The sequence below is a fragment of the Drosophila albomicans genome, chromosome 2R (genome assembly GCF_009650485.2).
Source record: "Drosophila albomicans strain 15112-1751.03 chromosome 2R, ASM965048v2, whole genome shotgun sequence".
Lineage (NCBI taxonomy): Eukaryota > Metazoa > Arthropoda > Insecta > Diptera > Drosophilidae > Drosophila > Drosophila albomicans.
Genome location: NC_047631.2, coordinates 12,849,177 through 12,864,842, shown reverse-complemented (window position 1 = coordinate 12,864,842; position 15,666 = coordinate 12,849,177). Strand labels below are relative to the sequence as shown.

Sequence of the window (15,666 nt, the reverse complement as noted above, 5' to 3'; positions counted from 1 at the left end):
ACAAAAACAACAAATGGGACAAAAACAACCACAGCAACTGCTGCATACTTGGGGAGACTACCGTAACAAATATTTATTTATTATGTACGTATTGTATGTTTGTATTGGTGCCTCAGTGTGTATTTGTATATGTGTGTCACGCACAGAGCGCCAAGAAAAATCCAAAAAGGTGAAGGAACTCGTAGTGTGGCTTTGAAAATTGATAAGCGTCTGACTAGCTATCTATCCCCATATACACACACACACTCACACATACACTAAGTACGAGTATTATTATCAGCCTTACGATTTAAATGAGTGAGCACTAGAGAAGCCAAAGCATGGGATTGGGCTACTCGTTCCGATTCGTTAATTATTCAACAATAATATCAAGACCAAATTGAAATTCCGGTCGGGCAAAAAACACAACAAAAAAGTAAAAACAACAACAACAAAAGTAAAATGAGAGCATGATTTATGAGCGTGATATAATACTCTGTGTACCTTGTGTACATAAGGTACAGTAAAGACTCCCTAACTCACTAACGAGCTGTTGTAAAATTAATAAACATTTACCCTCCAGCAGCTGGCGAGTATCTTAAACAAATTTAAGGTTTTTTTCCGATAACAAGGGAAGAATAAGATGCATTCCTCAAAATATATTATATTGGTTTCTCATTTAAGAGCTAATACATTTTGTTGTATATTAATGAAAAGTTATCTAAACTAAATCACCAAATAAAGGTGTTTAAAATGCTTTTCTTAAATTTATTATTTCTGTTAGTCTTAGGTTAGCTAAAACGGAGATAAGGAAATATTGAATGAAGCTTTAAATGTGCTTGGAGTGAGTTTTCCTTAAACTATGTAGATTCCTTATGTCATTCTATGAAGGTCCGGGTATATAAAGTTATCACTAATGACTCCGTTGTTTATTTTATTATTATTATTTAATTTTTATTATTATTTTTTAATTTTTAATGAATCAAATGTTAACACCAACAAAAATTTTAATTCAAAAAAATTACTTTTCTTAAAAAATATTGAAAAACCTAAAGTGCGTTTTTTCCTTTTACCAACAAAACTCAACTAAAGCTACTCAAAATAAAATCTTTGTAACTTGAATAATCATTTAAATAAGACATTTAAATGATCTTTAAATATAGTACCAAATATATCAACTTTATTTGAATCTTCATTAAAACAATAAATATTTAACAAATGTTTACACAAGTCAGCGTGCATTTAACCCAAGACCAGCAGTCTCTAAAAGATTTTTTGGTATATCTAAATATAACTAAACTATATTAAAATCATATACATTATTTATCTTTTTCATACAAGATATAATTAAGTTTAGTGTCATATATACAAAATGATTTTCTTCAATATTTTGTTTTCTTTCGTAAAATAGATTTTATTACCATATAACTAAAGTTGACTTAACTAAATTACCAATGAATTATGCTATTATCTGCTCTTGGTAGCAATTACTGCACTTTCAAGTTGCTGACGTTAAAAACGCCATAAATCGGGTGAAACTTAACATAAAAGAAAATAAAGCAAAAATTGCAAAAATATGCGTAATGAATACTCTTTACTTTGGAGCAAGTTAAAGTATGATGATGAGATGCACAGTTTGTCAAAAAACAAAAAATTGGAGCAAACTTTTTCGTGTTAAAATTTTATTTTCAGGTTTCTGGTTGTTCAACTTTTGCTAAGTTATTTTAACAGCCGTTGAGGCGCGTTTGGGGTTTGGGGTTAGGGTGGAGCTGTGGGTTGAGTTCCCTGTACGCATCAGTGACTTTGTTGCCATGACTTTATAATGACAATACCATAAAGCCGGCTCGACTCAACTCGACTCGACTCAGCATTGTCTGTGTGACCCCAGGCAGCTTCAATTTTAATTGCCAGTTGTCGCTGGGCTTTTACAGCCCATATGGGAAATGCAGTCTCAGCAACAAGACCAACACCAACATCAACAGCAAGAGCAACAACATCACTGCCAACACCAACACCAACACCAGCATGATCAACATTTTCCATTTCATTCATAATACTGAGACTAAAACATTTTTATTGTTCTACTTACATACAAACGTACAACGTGTACTAAATTGTCTGCTGGAATGTGCTTTTTATACCCTGGCTCTAAAAGGGGGTATCATAAATTTATTATAAACTGACTGAAGGCGACAAGCTAACTCGCATATTCACTTAGTTGCTTAAATCATTTTTGGTGTTTCATGGTATACAAAATTTTAATTTATTAAAATTCGTAGAATGTTTTGCTTGAAATATATATTTTCTAATTTCTAATTTATTAAAGTGCTTTGAAATATAAATTTATTAAAATTCTGAAAACTGTTTTCTTTGTAGTACAATTTTTTTCATGGATTAAAATGGTTTCTTGAAATTCCCAAAAATAACTTTATAGGATATCTACCTCTATAGCATGCTTTTATATTAAAACAATTTCAGTTCAAATGAACACTTACAAACGGAATTTGTTAAACTGGTTATTGAACATATGTACAAACTGTGTTTGAATATTTCATAACAATGACATAATAAATATAATAAAAAGAACAGATTGAAGCAGTTGGCGTTCAGAGTGTCTCTCACTTGAATTGCAAACTATTTCCAGGGTATATGCTGGTCTAGTAATTGCACCCACCCACTTCATTTTTTATCAGACTTATTGCCTTTGTATATTTCGATTACCGGCACTTTTGTATCGTTTTGTACGTGACGCCTTCTTCAATACGTCGCATGTGACACGCATTTCGATAGTTGAGTTTGTTTTTTGCTCGCTTCATTATTTGTTCTCGCCCTTTCCTGACTTTTTTATTTTTTGCGTTATTTTTAGAAAATATTTTGTATGTACATATATTATTGTTTACTGTTTTATGCACTCAATTGAGTTTTTATTTATTTTCAGTTTCTGGCGAATCGAAGATTACATTTCCTCGCCAATGTATTATTCAATTTGGGATGAGATGAAGCCTGAATTAAATATGTGAAAGACTTTGCTGAAGGAAATTAAAGCTGATAGCTTTTGCTCTAGTTTTTAAATTATTTAAAACCAAATAAAACTCTAGTAAAACTGAATATATGTATGACATTCAGTTCGCTGCCAAAAATTATAAATATCATGCCATGCTCTCAATTTTCATTTATTTATTTTCTTCTACAAAATTTATACACCTATTTACCAAACAGTGAATTCTGATTTATCAGCAATGTTTTGCAAATTGCGATTGCTAGCACACTTGATAATAATAAATGTGCAAAGAACCGTGCCAATTTGAATTTAAAATACATTTCCGTTTATTTGGGAAAGACAAACACAATTTCTTCCACAATTTAAAAATCACAGCGTACATTCAGCGTGGCGCTCATTTGGAGCTCGTGTATTGCCTGTTAATGGCCACAAAGTTCTCATATTAAGAGACAGGCAATTGAACAAGCAACAACAAATTAAATGCATCATTCAAGCAAACATTTGAGGCAACTTTGGCCCGCATAAATTAGTATACTGACTGCATTTCAATATGTTTTCCAAAAAAAAAAAAAAAACACCGTAAAACGAAATACACAAAAAATGTCAGAAGATCATGGGAAAACCTGTTCCAAGCAAACGAGACCAGAGACCAGAGACCGGAGACCGGAGGCCAGAGAGCTCAACCAGCATATCCAACACTTTCAGAGTGCTTCTTGACGTACCGAATATGCTGCCAAAGGCTTATCAACGTGGGGGACAAACAAGACCCGAGTCATGTTTATGTCTATAACCAGCTACAGCCAAAAGCCAAAGTCAAAGCCCCCACAATGGCCCAGCAACCACCTCAATCTCCACCTCCACCATTGCGTCGACGTCATTGTTTGGCAGCGGCTTTTGGACGCCTGTCGCTTAGCTGTTTGGTCTCTGTGTCTGTCCGTCCGTCCGTCCGTCTGTCCGTCCGTCTGTTCGTCTGTTGTTGGTTGTTTCGCTGGCCGAACTCTTTGCACTCCGTGCAAGCGGAAGTTTTAACTCATTTTTGTTGTTTTACAAATATGACTTTTTTTATAGCTCAACCGCAGCTCCGCTGTTCGGTCAACACTTTGGGCAACACTTCCGACATTCGGTGTTCGCTGGATTTGCATAGACTGCCGGATGGGCAGCACCTCAAATTAGCATGCAACGTTACATTGCGGAGAGTGTGACAATATTATTATTAATTTTGCGCAACTACCGCTCTCTAAATACAGTTATTTCATTACAACTTTACTGCAGCTGTAATTTGAAATTGTTATCTTCTATGTATTTTAATTATATCAATTAGATTCGCTAAGAACTCAAAATAATTTCATTCATTACATTTTTTAAAATATATTTTACCTTTGTTGTTGTTTTTTTATTTTATTTATTTTCTGGACGAGATCAGATATAGTTAAAAATTTGATAAAAGTAATAAACTTCAATTATCCAAAAAGAGTTCATGTTATTTTGTGTTTTTTCAAGGTCAGCTATAGTAAATTTTATAAAAATAATTTATGCGTATGCGTAAATAGTATAATAAACGAAATTTTGAAGCCAGCGTCTGTTTTAAGTTATTAAAGAAATACTTTTGTATGGTTAAAATCCCTTTTTGCAATAGGGTATTAGTTACTTTTGCTGTCAATCTGATTTTTTGAACTTTATGGTATATTATGAAATATAACATTCGGTATATTTTTAGTATTTTTGAGGTATATTAATTGGAATATTTTAAAATGAATACCACACTAATTTTATTCAAAATGGATAGCGGGTATCTCTTAATACATTTTAATGATAATAATAAACAAAAAATTTTTTTTAATACTAACAATGTTTTTTGATTTACGAAATAATACAATTATCTTTATCTTTGAAGTTTTAACTTCAACGCATCTTTAATAACTATAAAAGCATTAATTTAATTGATTTTAATCATTTTTATACAACATTTAACTATACTACACAATTTATTTTTCAATAAAAGTACTCAACACTTAAATTTATTAAGCATTAAATTTTTCTTTCAAGTTCAAAGTTACAAACGGCTTCACACTTTATTTAACTTCAATTCAACTTTAATCAACATAAAAGCACTATTTATATATCTTCAAGTTTTTGTTTATTATATTTATAATATTTCGTCCCCTCGATTAAATGGGTTTCAGTGCTCCAGCAAGTAGCTTGATTTGTGACTTTGTGTACTCCATGCACTTTAGAGTCTATCTATAAATATTCATTAAATTATTTTAGCCATATCTTGGCCAACGGCCCACTCTAAACACTTTACGCCTTATTAACTTTCGGCTTAGTCGACGTTGCCTTGTGGTTTTCTTCAAAATTGATTACAAATCCACTTAGGCGGCGAGTTTTTTCGTTGAGCTGACAAAATGCCGCGACTGCTGCTTAAATTTTACGCATTCATTAATGTTTCGGATAATTGAATTTACTTATCGTGAAATTCATTCATTCATGCAGCCAAGCAACGAAAACAACAACATCAACAACAAAATGAAGTATTGGCAAATGCTTACGACAAACTGCGATAATGATGACACGACTGGGAATCTACAATTAAGTAGAAGCAGCAAAGAGAAGAAAAAAAAAGAGTCAACGATTTGGCAATTGACCATAAACTGGTTGCTGGCTTAAACACAGACAGCAAGAACATATATTCGTAATAGCCAGGAAGCAGGCTGCAGATGTCTTTTTGCTAATTTTAGTAATTGAAGAGAGATTGCACACAGAATTATTGGAAAACTGCAGGTTCTATTAGCTGGGAATTTGTGTAATTGGAAGAGAGAGAGAAAATTAGAGTTTGTCAGGAAAATCTAAAAAAAACTGAACTGAAAATAAAATAGTTTAATAGGAACACACATATCTGCTACATAATTTAATTTAATTTAATTTTAAAGTTCATTTGCCTTTTACTTTAAAAAAAAGTAATAGTTGGCAGAGAAAGCTAAATGAACGTATTGTAAAAAGAATAGAACAAAAAATTAAACAAAATCTAATTAAAAAATTTATTGATCCTTTTTTGTAAAAATTTAGGAGATTCCGGAAATGGAAACATTTCTATGTATAAGAAAAGTGCAGACTGGGGTAAATTGAATGTTCAAGTGAATTTGCCATTTGCGTTCAAAGAAAAGTAGAATTTCTCTGGAAGGACTAAACTAAATAACGTATTGTTGAAAGAATAAAATAAAACTAAAACTCCTATTACAGGTTATTCCATTTTGCTATTATTTTTTTTGTTGAATTTAAATAGATCTAAATAGATAGGAACACGACAATATTTTTACGTTAGATATAGGAAAAGCGCAGACTCTGACAAGACTAAACTAAAGAAAGTATTGAAAGAGAATAGGGCAAAAAACTAAACTCTTATTCCATTTAATTGTATTTTGCTATTATATTTGTGTATAAATTAAAGATATTTCAGAAATAGGAACAACACACTCTTCTACGTTAGATATAAGAAAATCGCAGACTCTGACGAGACTAAACTAAAGAAAGTATTGAAAGAGAATAGGGCAAAAAACTAAACTCTTATTCCATTTAATTGCATTTTGCCATTATATGTATGTATAAATTTAAGGAGGCTACAGAAATGGGAACACACTTTGCTATATATACGAGAAGTGTAGACTCTAGTTACCTTAATGTTCCAGTGTATTTGCCCTTTATATTCAAAGAAAAGTAGAATTTGTCAGGAAAGAGTAAACTAAAAACACTATTGGAAGAAGAATGAAAAAGCAAAATTGCATTTTGCTATTATATTTTTGAATTAAAGAGATTTCAGAATAAGAAACAATACGCTCTTCTACGTTAGATATAAGAAAATCGCAGACTCTGACAAGACTAAACTAAAGAAAGTATTGAAAGAGAATAGGGCAAAAAACTAAACTCTTATTCCATTTAATTGCATTTTGCCATTATATGTATGTATAAATTTAAGGAGGCTACAGAAATGGGAACACACTTTGCTATGTTATGTATACGAAAAGTGCAGACTCTGGTTACTTGAATGTTCAAGTGTATTTGCCAATTGCGTTCAAAGAAAAGTATAATTTGTCAGGATAGACTAAACTAAAAAAAACTATTGGAAGAAGAATGAAAAATCAAAATTGCATTTTGCTATTATATTTGTGAATTAAAGAGATTTCAGAATAAGGAAAAACCCACTCTTCTACGTTAGATATAAGACTAAACTAAAGAAAGTATTGAAAGAGAATAGTGCAAAAACTAAACTCTTATTCCATTTAATTGCATTTTGCCATTATATGTATGTATAAATTTAAGGAGGCTACAGAAATGGGAACACACTTTGCTATGTTATGTATACGAAAAGTGCAGACTCTGGTTACTTGAATGTTCAAGTGTATTTTCCATTTACTTTGGCCATGCGTTGCCTCTCCTAGGCCTTATTAAAGCCCACTTAGGCCGAATGGCTCTATAGTTGCCGCGAGGACTTGCACTTGACTGGGCTAGACCAGGTTGCCGACTACGACTACGACTACGATGACTGCGACTGCGACTCCATCTGCCCATTTTGTCTGCTTATTGCTCATTTTTATTTTCATTACATGTGCGCTTCATTTTTGTATCTCGCAACACACACACACACTTACAACATTCTCTGTCGCTCCCCTTTTAAGCCGCACTTTAATTGATAGGGCTTTAACTTTTTGTAGCTATTGCCGTAACATTTCCCAACGGAGCGTGAGAATACGCTTCAGTCATGTGTTATTAATTTATACGACAACTCATACTCGCAAAATTATTGGACAAACAAACTGAAGAGACAAACGCACACACATACACATAGAGCTAAAGTAGAGTTAAAAGATACAGAAGCCCGCTTGTCATTTAATTCGTGACAATTAACAGAATTTGTTTGTTGTTTTTGTACTATGTTCTCTTTCAATTTCAAAGGAGCAGCAGACCTACATAGTATATAATTGAATTGACTCAAATGTTGACCCTGGCCATGGCTTCTCCCTTCCATTCCAAGTTCTTCTGTTTATTTACTCAGTCTCTCTCTCTCTCTCTCTTGAGACAAGTTTTCGAGTCTGTTTCATGGCTATTATCGATTTATTAATTTCGTTATTGTCACACTTTCGATGCGTAATAAAAAAAAAGAACAACAACTATGACTATTATTTATTTATAGTTGTTAGACAGGGAATTTTATCGTTTAATCGGTGTACAAATATTCAATGATTGCCTCTAGATGTACAACTAATAGTTTAGTGGCAACATAAATATATTTCTGCATGTTTCTATTGTTTCCAATTTGCCAAATTTTTCAGATAATTGCTATCCGCTATCGATTCAATTCAACGCTCAAAAATTTCATAAATAAAAACATCAATTAAATTATTGAACAATTTTTATACACTAAATGAAAAAGCAATATATATAAAACCAATAAGCCAATAAATTGGCAAATTTATAAAAGATTAAATTTTCGGCCATTTAATTGGTCGAAATTAATTGAAGTTTTCTTCCATTTTTCATTTTATGATATATGCTCACCAATTGTCATGCTACATAAATTTCATATTTTAAAAGTTCTTTCAATATCAAACTTATTTGGGAACGGAACAATTGCCTTTCTAATATCACAAGTTATTTGATGTTTTATTAATTGAAGAATTCTTTAAATTTATCTATAAGTAATTGCAATTTATAGCATTGCAATAAAAATTATTGTGTTCATTCAGCATCCAACTTATACAGAAAAAAGAAAAAATGTTTCTTTTTCTTTTAATTTCGCATTTCATAAAATATTTTTTGACGGTTTTTTGAAGTATTAAATATACTATACAATTATACTGTGCAAAAAGTTATACTAACTTATTTAGAGAGAAGTTATAATATATATTTTGAACTAATTAAATTATGACACATTTAAAATTGTCATATTAGTTGACAGGCTAAGCAAATTTATGCCAAATGCGAAATGTCAAAAGTTATTTCCATAAAAACAACTTATTTAAAGAACAGAGCAGATGTTTCTCTTAATTCTGCAAGTTAAATTATCTTTCTTCAGTTATATAAATTATGATATTCAAAAGGAATGCCAACTTTGACTTTCGCGTGCTTTGAAGCCACATGTGTTCGTTGGTCGATCCCCCGGCTCAATCTTGACTTCAGCATGAACCCAATCAATATGTACGCCCCACAAGTTAAAATATACAAACTACAGCAGCAGCAGCAACAGTTGAGATACCCTCAATACACACGTATAAAATCAATTCATAACTCAAACAGTGTTATCAGTCACATTGATCGATGTGGCGTGCAACGAAGCAAAAAATACAGAAAACTAAGAAAACGAAATAAGAAATAAAAATGGAAAATATGAGCAGAAAAGAGAAAGGGCACTTTGAATGAGAGTGGAGAACGGAGAGTAGAGAGAGGTTTAAGTCAGATACATCAGATGGATGCATGCTATATGCACGTTAGCGATCAGTTTTCCCACTGCAGTCGATGATTTGTAACGCTTCAATGCGGTTTATCATGTTTGTCTTGGCGTCGGAGACAAAACTGCGAGAGTCAAAGTCGGTTTGAAGTTGAATGGAACACAAACAGCATTTATGGTCAAGTGAGTTTGCAAACATTTCACTCACTTTGAGATGCCTTCAAACTTGAGCTTCACCACATCTTTTTTGCTTTATTGCTTTTTCTGTTGTCTGTTGTCGTTGTTGATAACTTGGCCCGCAATGTTTGGCCATTCAATTTGCCTTATTGGGTACGCAAACTTTCTAATTAGACATTGTTGATGGAAACTGTCTGCGGCAGTCAGTAACTCAGTCAGTCAAGCAGTCAAGCAGCCTCAGCCTCTTTCTATGTGGGGGAGAACGTTCGTTTTCAATTTGCGATAATACTTATTGATGCCAGTTGACAGTCGACTCGAATGTTTATTTTTAGTTACGAGACTTACGAGTCGAGTAATAACAATAGCTACAGCAACTTGTCAGGTGCTTATACAATTCTCAATTATCAAGTATTCTACAGCTGTGTATTAGTTTATACTAGATACCTCCAAGTGACTGCGTTTCAACTGTGTTATGAATCGTCACGTAGTACAGACTCTTGAGAAGACTCAATGTCATCTAAGTTTCTAACATATATCTTTAGGGAAAAGCCTGTAGATGATATGACTCAGCTATGTGTGATTATATGGGGTACAGCCTGAATATACAAATATATTGATAGAGAATATTTTCAAGGTGAGATAAGATGATAAATTATAATAAATATTACATTTTGTAATATAATTGCAAATATTTTAAACCCGAAGAATATGTGGATTTTATACCAAAACAAACAATTCTTCTCAAAATGATTTTCAAAAATCGCAATTTAGACAAAAGTTTGTATGATAAATTGTAAATATATAAATATATAAGATCTTATTCCGAATTGAGCCCCAAATAAATTGTAAATATAAAAGACATTAATTCCAAATTGAACCCCAAATTTTAAAATAAATAAGATTAAAGTGTTTTTTTTTCACAATATCAATTTAACGTGTGATCATTTTGCAATTTAAATTATAAATGTATATAAATATTTATATCATCTACATATATTTTATAATAGAATAGAATATTATTTTCTAAAAAAAAAAGTATACTAATTTTAAGTGAAAACAAATACACAAATGTGTACAAAAGATATACTACACAATAGTAATTTTATAGCAATTTAATATATTAAAAGTTTAATAATATTGTAAATTAACGAAATAATAGGATATCTCTAATAAACTTCTTTCTAAATAATAAATTATAAAACTCGTCTTATTATATTGTCAATACAATAAAAACGGTAAACTTTGTTTGGCAAGCATATCAAATTAGACGAGTTCATCAGGTTCGTTCGCTCAATTTCTGCAATTGGGAATTAACTTTAAGCTGATCCATAGAAATTGGAGCAGCGCACTCAAAATTGCGTGCCCATTCAGTTGAGCTTTGACCAATTTTGGTCTCAGGGTCTCGAGAAGCGATCTTCCCGAACTGTTCAAATTAATCCCATTAAGGCGCTTCGATATTGTCGTGCCCTCATTAAAGTTCAGTTTGAGTTTGAGTTTGAGTTGAGAAAGAGATACTAGAAGTTGAAATAGAAATGGAATTGTATCTTTGCACCAGCTCGAAGCCGACCACGATAACGACCACATGTTGCACACGCCCGGCACGGGCACACACACAAATACACAAAGATATAAACACACACACACACACACACACACATTGTGTGAGATAGAGATACACAACTAGAGAGACTGGAGCATCTGCATCTCGCTGGTTAAGCAGTTAATGATCAGACAAACAGCGGGCGTGGTTCAATTTGCCGGCACTGGCGGTTTCGCTTTATAAACACCACAAGCTGAAATATCTAAATACATCCATCTCCCTCTCTCTCTTGCCATCTCTATCGCTCTCTGCGTAAGCCGCTAATGAGATCCGACCACTGTGAGGTTTGTGTCGTCTATCGGTAATTGAGACTCGATTTTGTTCCGAGACCGCACCAATTTGTGCTTGCCATTCTGTCCCACACAATTCGTGTGTGGGTTACTCGCAGTTTGGCTTTTAATGTATCCATGTATCTATGAAAGAGCACTTACACACACACACAAACAATTGCATGAGGCAGCTGCTGCCTTTGGAATGCGAATGCGCATTTGCATTTGGCCACATGTGGCAGACAAACAGCATGCCACACAGCCAAGTCTGTCTGTCTGACTGTCTGTCTCTCTGTTCCGCAGTACGCTGCCTTGAATGTGGAGCAGCCGCCACAAGCGAGTGAAAAATAGTCACGCCCATAAAAAAAAACAACAAAATTACTCAAGATTACAACTCGCAATTTGTTACTTTAATGGCTTTCCATTTGCTTTGCTTTGCTTTGCTTTTGGGCCTCTGTCTCTGAATGATTGCATTTCTGGTAGCTACCAGATCATAAATTTGCCATGTGATCTCATCAATTTGTTGATGACATCTAATCTATGCTCACCTATTGAATAAATTCCTCTAACTTGGGCGTTCTTTTTTCTCAAAATTAATGAGCGCATTAATGGGCAAATTAATCAGAAAAGTGCAAAATTGGTGCCAAGTGTGTGAATTGAGAATACTTCTTACAAGATTTTAGATTTTAGTTTTTCTGATAACTTAAAGCAACATTCTTTAATTACAGTAGACAATCGCTAATTAAAAACACTAAGCTAATACTAATTTCTAAAACAAAAATGTGGGAAATTAAAAAAAAGATTTATTTTAATTTAATATAAATAAATGCAACTAAAACATGAAAAAAAAATTAAATTCAGGTTTTTGTCCGGAGAATTCTACTATATTATTAATATTAAAAAATTTGAAAAAATTATATTTGATACCGGAAAAATCTCTTTCTATATTAAGAACCATTTTGAAACCATGGCATAAATTTGAAATACAGATTGCCAAACATCAACAAATTCCCAATTATAAGAAAATGTTTCATTTTAATTTTTTTTTTTTTTAAATTTAAACATCATCACTGACAAAAAATTATAAAATATAGTTTTAAGAATATAAATTGTTTTCTTTTATTACTTCATTTGGCATTTAATTGCTTATAACTTCAAATCAAAAGTCACAATCCATTAAAATTCATCAGCTTACCAATTAAAATCGCCGGTTCCATATTCCCTAATCGCTTTAATGCGAAATCTGCCTAAAATCCAAAATTTCGTTTCGTTTTAATGTACGTTGATTTTTATTTCCAGGTTGTAAAAAATAAAATCGTTGAATCACATACACAACATTCACTTTTTTCTTGGTAATTGATTTTAAAATGCAAATATTTTTGGCTATTTTATGGCCATTTTTTCACTTTCGCACTTGTATTTATTCGATGTTTTTTTTAACTCTTTCGTATTATTTCGCAGTAATTAATGTAAATAAAGGCGCGTCGTGAATTGTTGCTATACCACAAAACATAAAAAAAAAACATCTAAAAAAGGTGCCAAATTTGATGGGAAACAAGAAATGAAAAGTGACACCTGTAACGTTCCCGCTTTGAATTGTTTGCAAAAGCAAAATAAACAAAGAAGGAATATGAAAAGCAAACACACCGAAACAAACACAAAAACAAACAAAACAGCGAAAACGAAGCGGGCAGAGCGAAACGCGCGAAAAAGAACAACAAACTACTTTAATGAGTTCTTTTTTTTTGGTTTTGTTTATTTATTTAGTTGTTTGCTTGCACGCTGGTTAATTTAACACGTCTTTTAGTTTGTTGTTTGCTTATTTTGATAGTGCAGTCCGTTATTCACATTATCACAATACGAGTGCATCAGTGTATTCCTTATCGCAAAGAGCTCCAGAGAGCAAGCTAGAGAGCAACACAGGTGTCTCTCTCTCTTTCTCTCTCTAAGGTGATCCGAAAACAAACACCGGTTGATGAAACCAAGCAGACGGCATGGTTGGCAATTGGAACACGGTAAGAAGCACGCTCATACATTCCAATAAGCACGCGCATGGAAAGCGAAAACCAGATATGAAACACTGGAAACACGATGGAACAGACAACAGTTTCGCTGCCGCTAACTCTGCTGACGTCGCCGTTGCTGTTGCTGTCGCGGGTAATTTGTGAGTCAAAGAATCAGCCAGCAGCAGCAAGCAACAACAACTACATTCGTTCTGCTTGTGTGTGTGTATGCGCCTTCAGTTTTGCGTGCATGTGTGTAAGTGAGAAAAAAGAGTTAAAGACAATGCCATAGAAAAATGTATTTCTTTTTCGCTGCCCGACAAACAAAAGGAAGAAGAACACAAACGGGGTAAACCAATTGGAAAATATTTTTCCAAACTTTATTTTAGCACTTTATACTTAACACTTTAATTTCTGATAGAAACGAGTTGTTTTTGCACACTATACACTTGAACTTGTTGCGTCGCTGCCAACGATGGCGTCAACGTCGGCGTCCACTTTTAATTGAAATTTTTTGCACTGGCTTTTTTGGCCAAATATTCACATAGTGCTTGGTGTGTGCACAATTTTTGATTACACATTTTTAATGAAACTTTTTGAGCCACTTTTATGACGAACACTCGCATACAACGAAGCGTTGCTTTTAAACGCTTTTTATTGCTACCCTTTGCACTGTTGCTGCTTCTTCCTCACACTTTTTTCGTTGTTTTTTTCTTTACCACAACCGTAAGACGCAAAAACCTTCCGCGCACCTATTGCGATGTTTCTCGCGCGACTGCGCTCTAGTGACTGTCTGATTGGAACAAACCGATCTTTACTGTAAGCGGCAGTTCTGCCCTGTTAAAGTGCAGAGTGAGAGCGGTGAGAGCGCAAAGTTATGTTAGTTAACAGTCATGCTTTACATTAACCGCTTAGATATACCAACAGTTATTGATAAAGGGTACTCAATTTAATTGCATTTATTTAAATATTGGTGTACTGATAATGAGATTAGTAAAAATAATATTTAAATTTTAAGAGTATTCGAATTTCGGCTGATGCTTCTATGTTAAACAACATGATGCGCTCAGTGCTCGGTGCTTGGTTAACAGCTGCTGAGCACAATGGCTTAAATGTTTCATTTCCATCCTGTTGCGCTGAGCATTGGAATTTGCTCTTGAAGTGGAAAATCATAATTGAAAACGAATTGGAATTAATTGATGAACATCGATAGAGGAAGAAAGTAACAGTATGATTGATCACGCCTCTTATCAAACGACATTCAGTTCTTCCTTGTTGTTTATTTGCAGTGCTGTGTTTTGATTTTGTTGAATGTATTTAATAGAACCCCTGAGACAAATATTTATAATACTTTGTAAATAATAATAAGCAATAATCAATTTTACATCAAATGGGAGACACGTTTGGGTGATATTGGAAGTAAATTTTTATATTGTAATTGGGCTCAATTAAGGTGAAATCGATTGATTCATGATTCTAGAAAGTTTTATTTATCCATTTTTGTCTATATCTACATAGTTAATTGAATATTTAATATTATTGTATATTATGTATAGAAAATATTTTTAAAAAATTTGTATTACAAATATTTGTAGTTAATAATGTATGTATATGAAATGATTCATTTGACTTCGTAGAACGTCAACTTCAATTGGTATGGGGTTAAAATCCAGATAAAATCTGCAAAACCTCAGCATATCCTTGCATACGTTTTAAAACAAATTTAGAGTTACATAAAGTATTAAATTTAAAAACAAACTTTTAGCTTTACATATGTATGTTATCTTATACATGTGTACATATATAGTCACGTATCTGCACCGGACTTTTCACATCATTCTTTATGTATGCAAAAGTTTCAGGCCAGCGGCAATTTTATCAAAGTTTAAAGCTATGGCAAACAGAAGATAAGCGCAGGAAATGTAGACACTTCTATTAGGTGTGTGCTACCTATATCGTATATACCGTATATGAAAGCACCTTATGTATTTATTATGCACACAGACCCATATCTTTTATAAAGAAATTGCAGCAATTCGAAACTTACCCATAGTTTTAACCATAAACTCGTCGTAGTTCATTAAAGGCGGCGTTGAGGCGCCCTGAACAACATATAGAAAATCCTCGTCACTGCAAACGGAATCATAATCGCTGGGATCGTGCATGATGATAGTTGGTGATAACAATTTCTATGT

General features: G+C 32.9%; 1 protein-coding gene across 13 annotated transcripts in view; it reads right to left on the bottom strand.

Moving 5' to 3' along the window:
* Nucleotides 1-15,666, bottom strand: part of LOC117576480 (dystrophin) — a 175,826-nt gene extending 160,160 nt beyond the window's left edge. For 11 of the 13 annotated variants that reach the window (XM_052007085.1, XM_052007086.1, XM_034261251.2 and 8 more), the window contains exon 1: nt 15,519-15,651. In XM_052007085.1, coding sequence (XP_051863045.1) covers nt 15,519-15,636 — 118 coding nt within the window. In that variant the 5' untranslated portion in view covers nt 15,637-15,651. Of the gene's footprint in view, nt 1-12,663; nt 12,966-14,135; nt 14,151-15,518 lie in introns of those variants that run through there. The other 2 variants (XM_052007084.1, XM_052007092.1) reach the window with 2 other exon arrangements.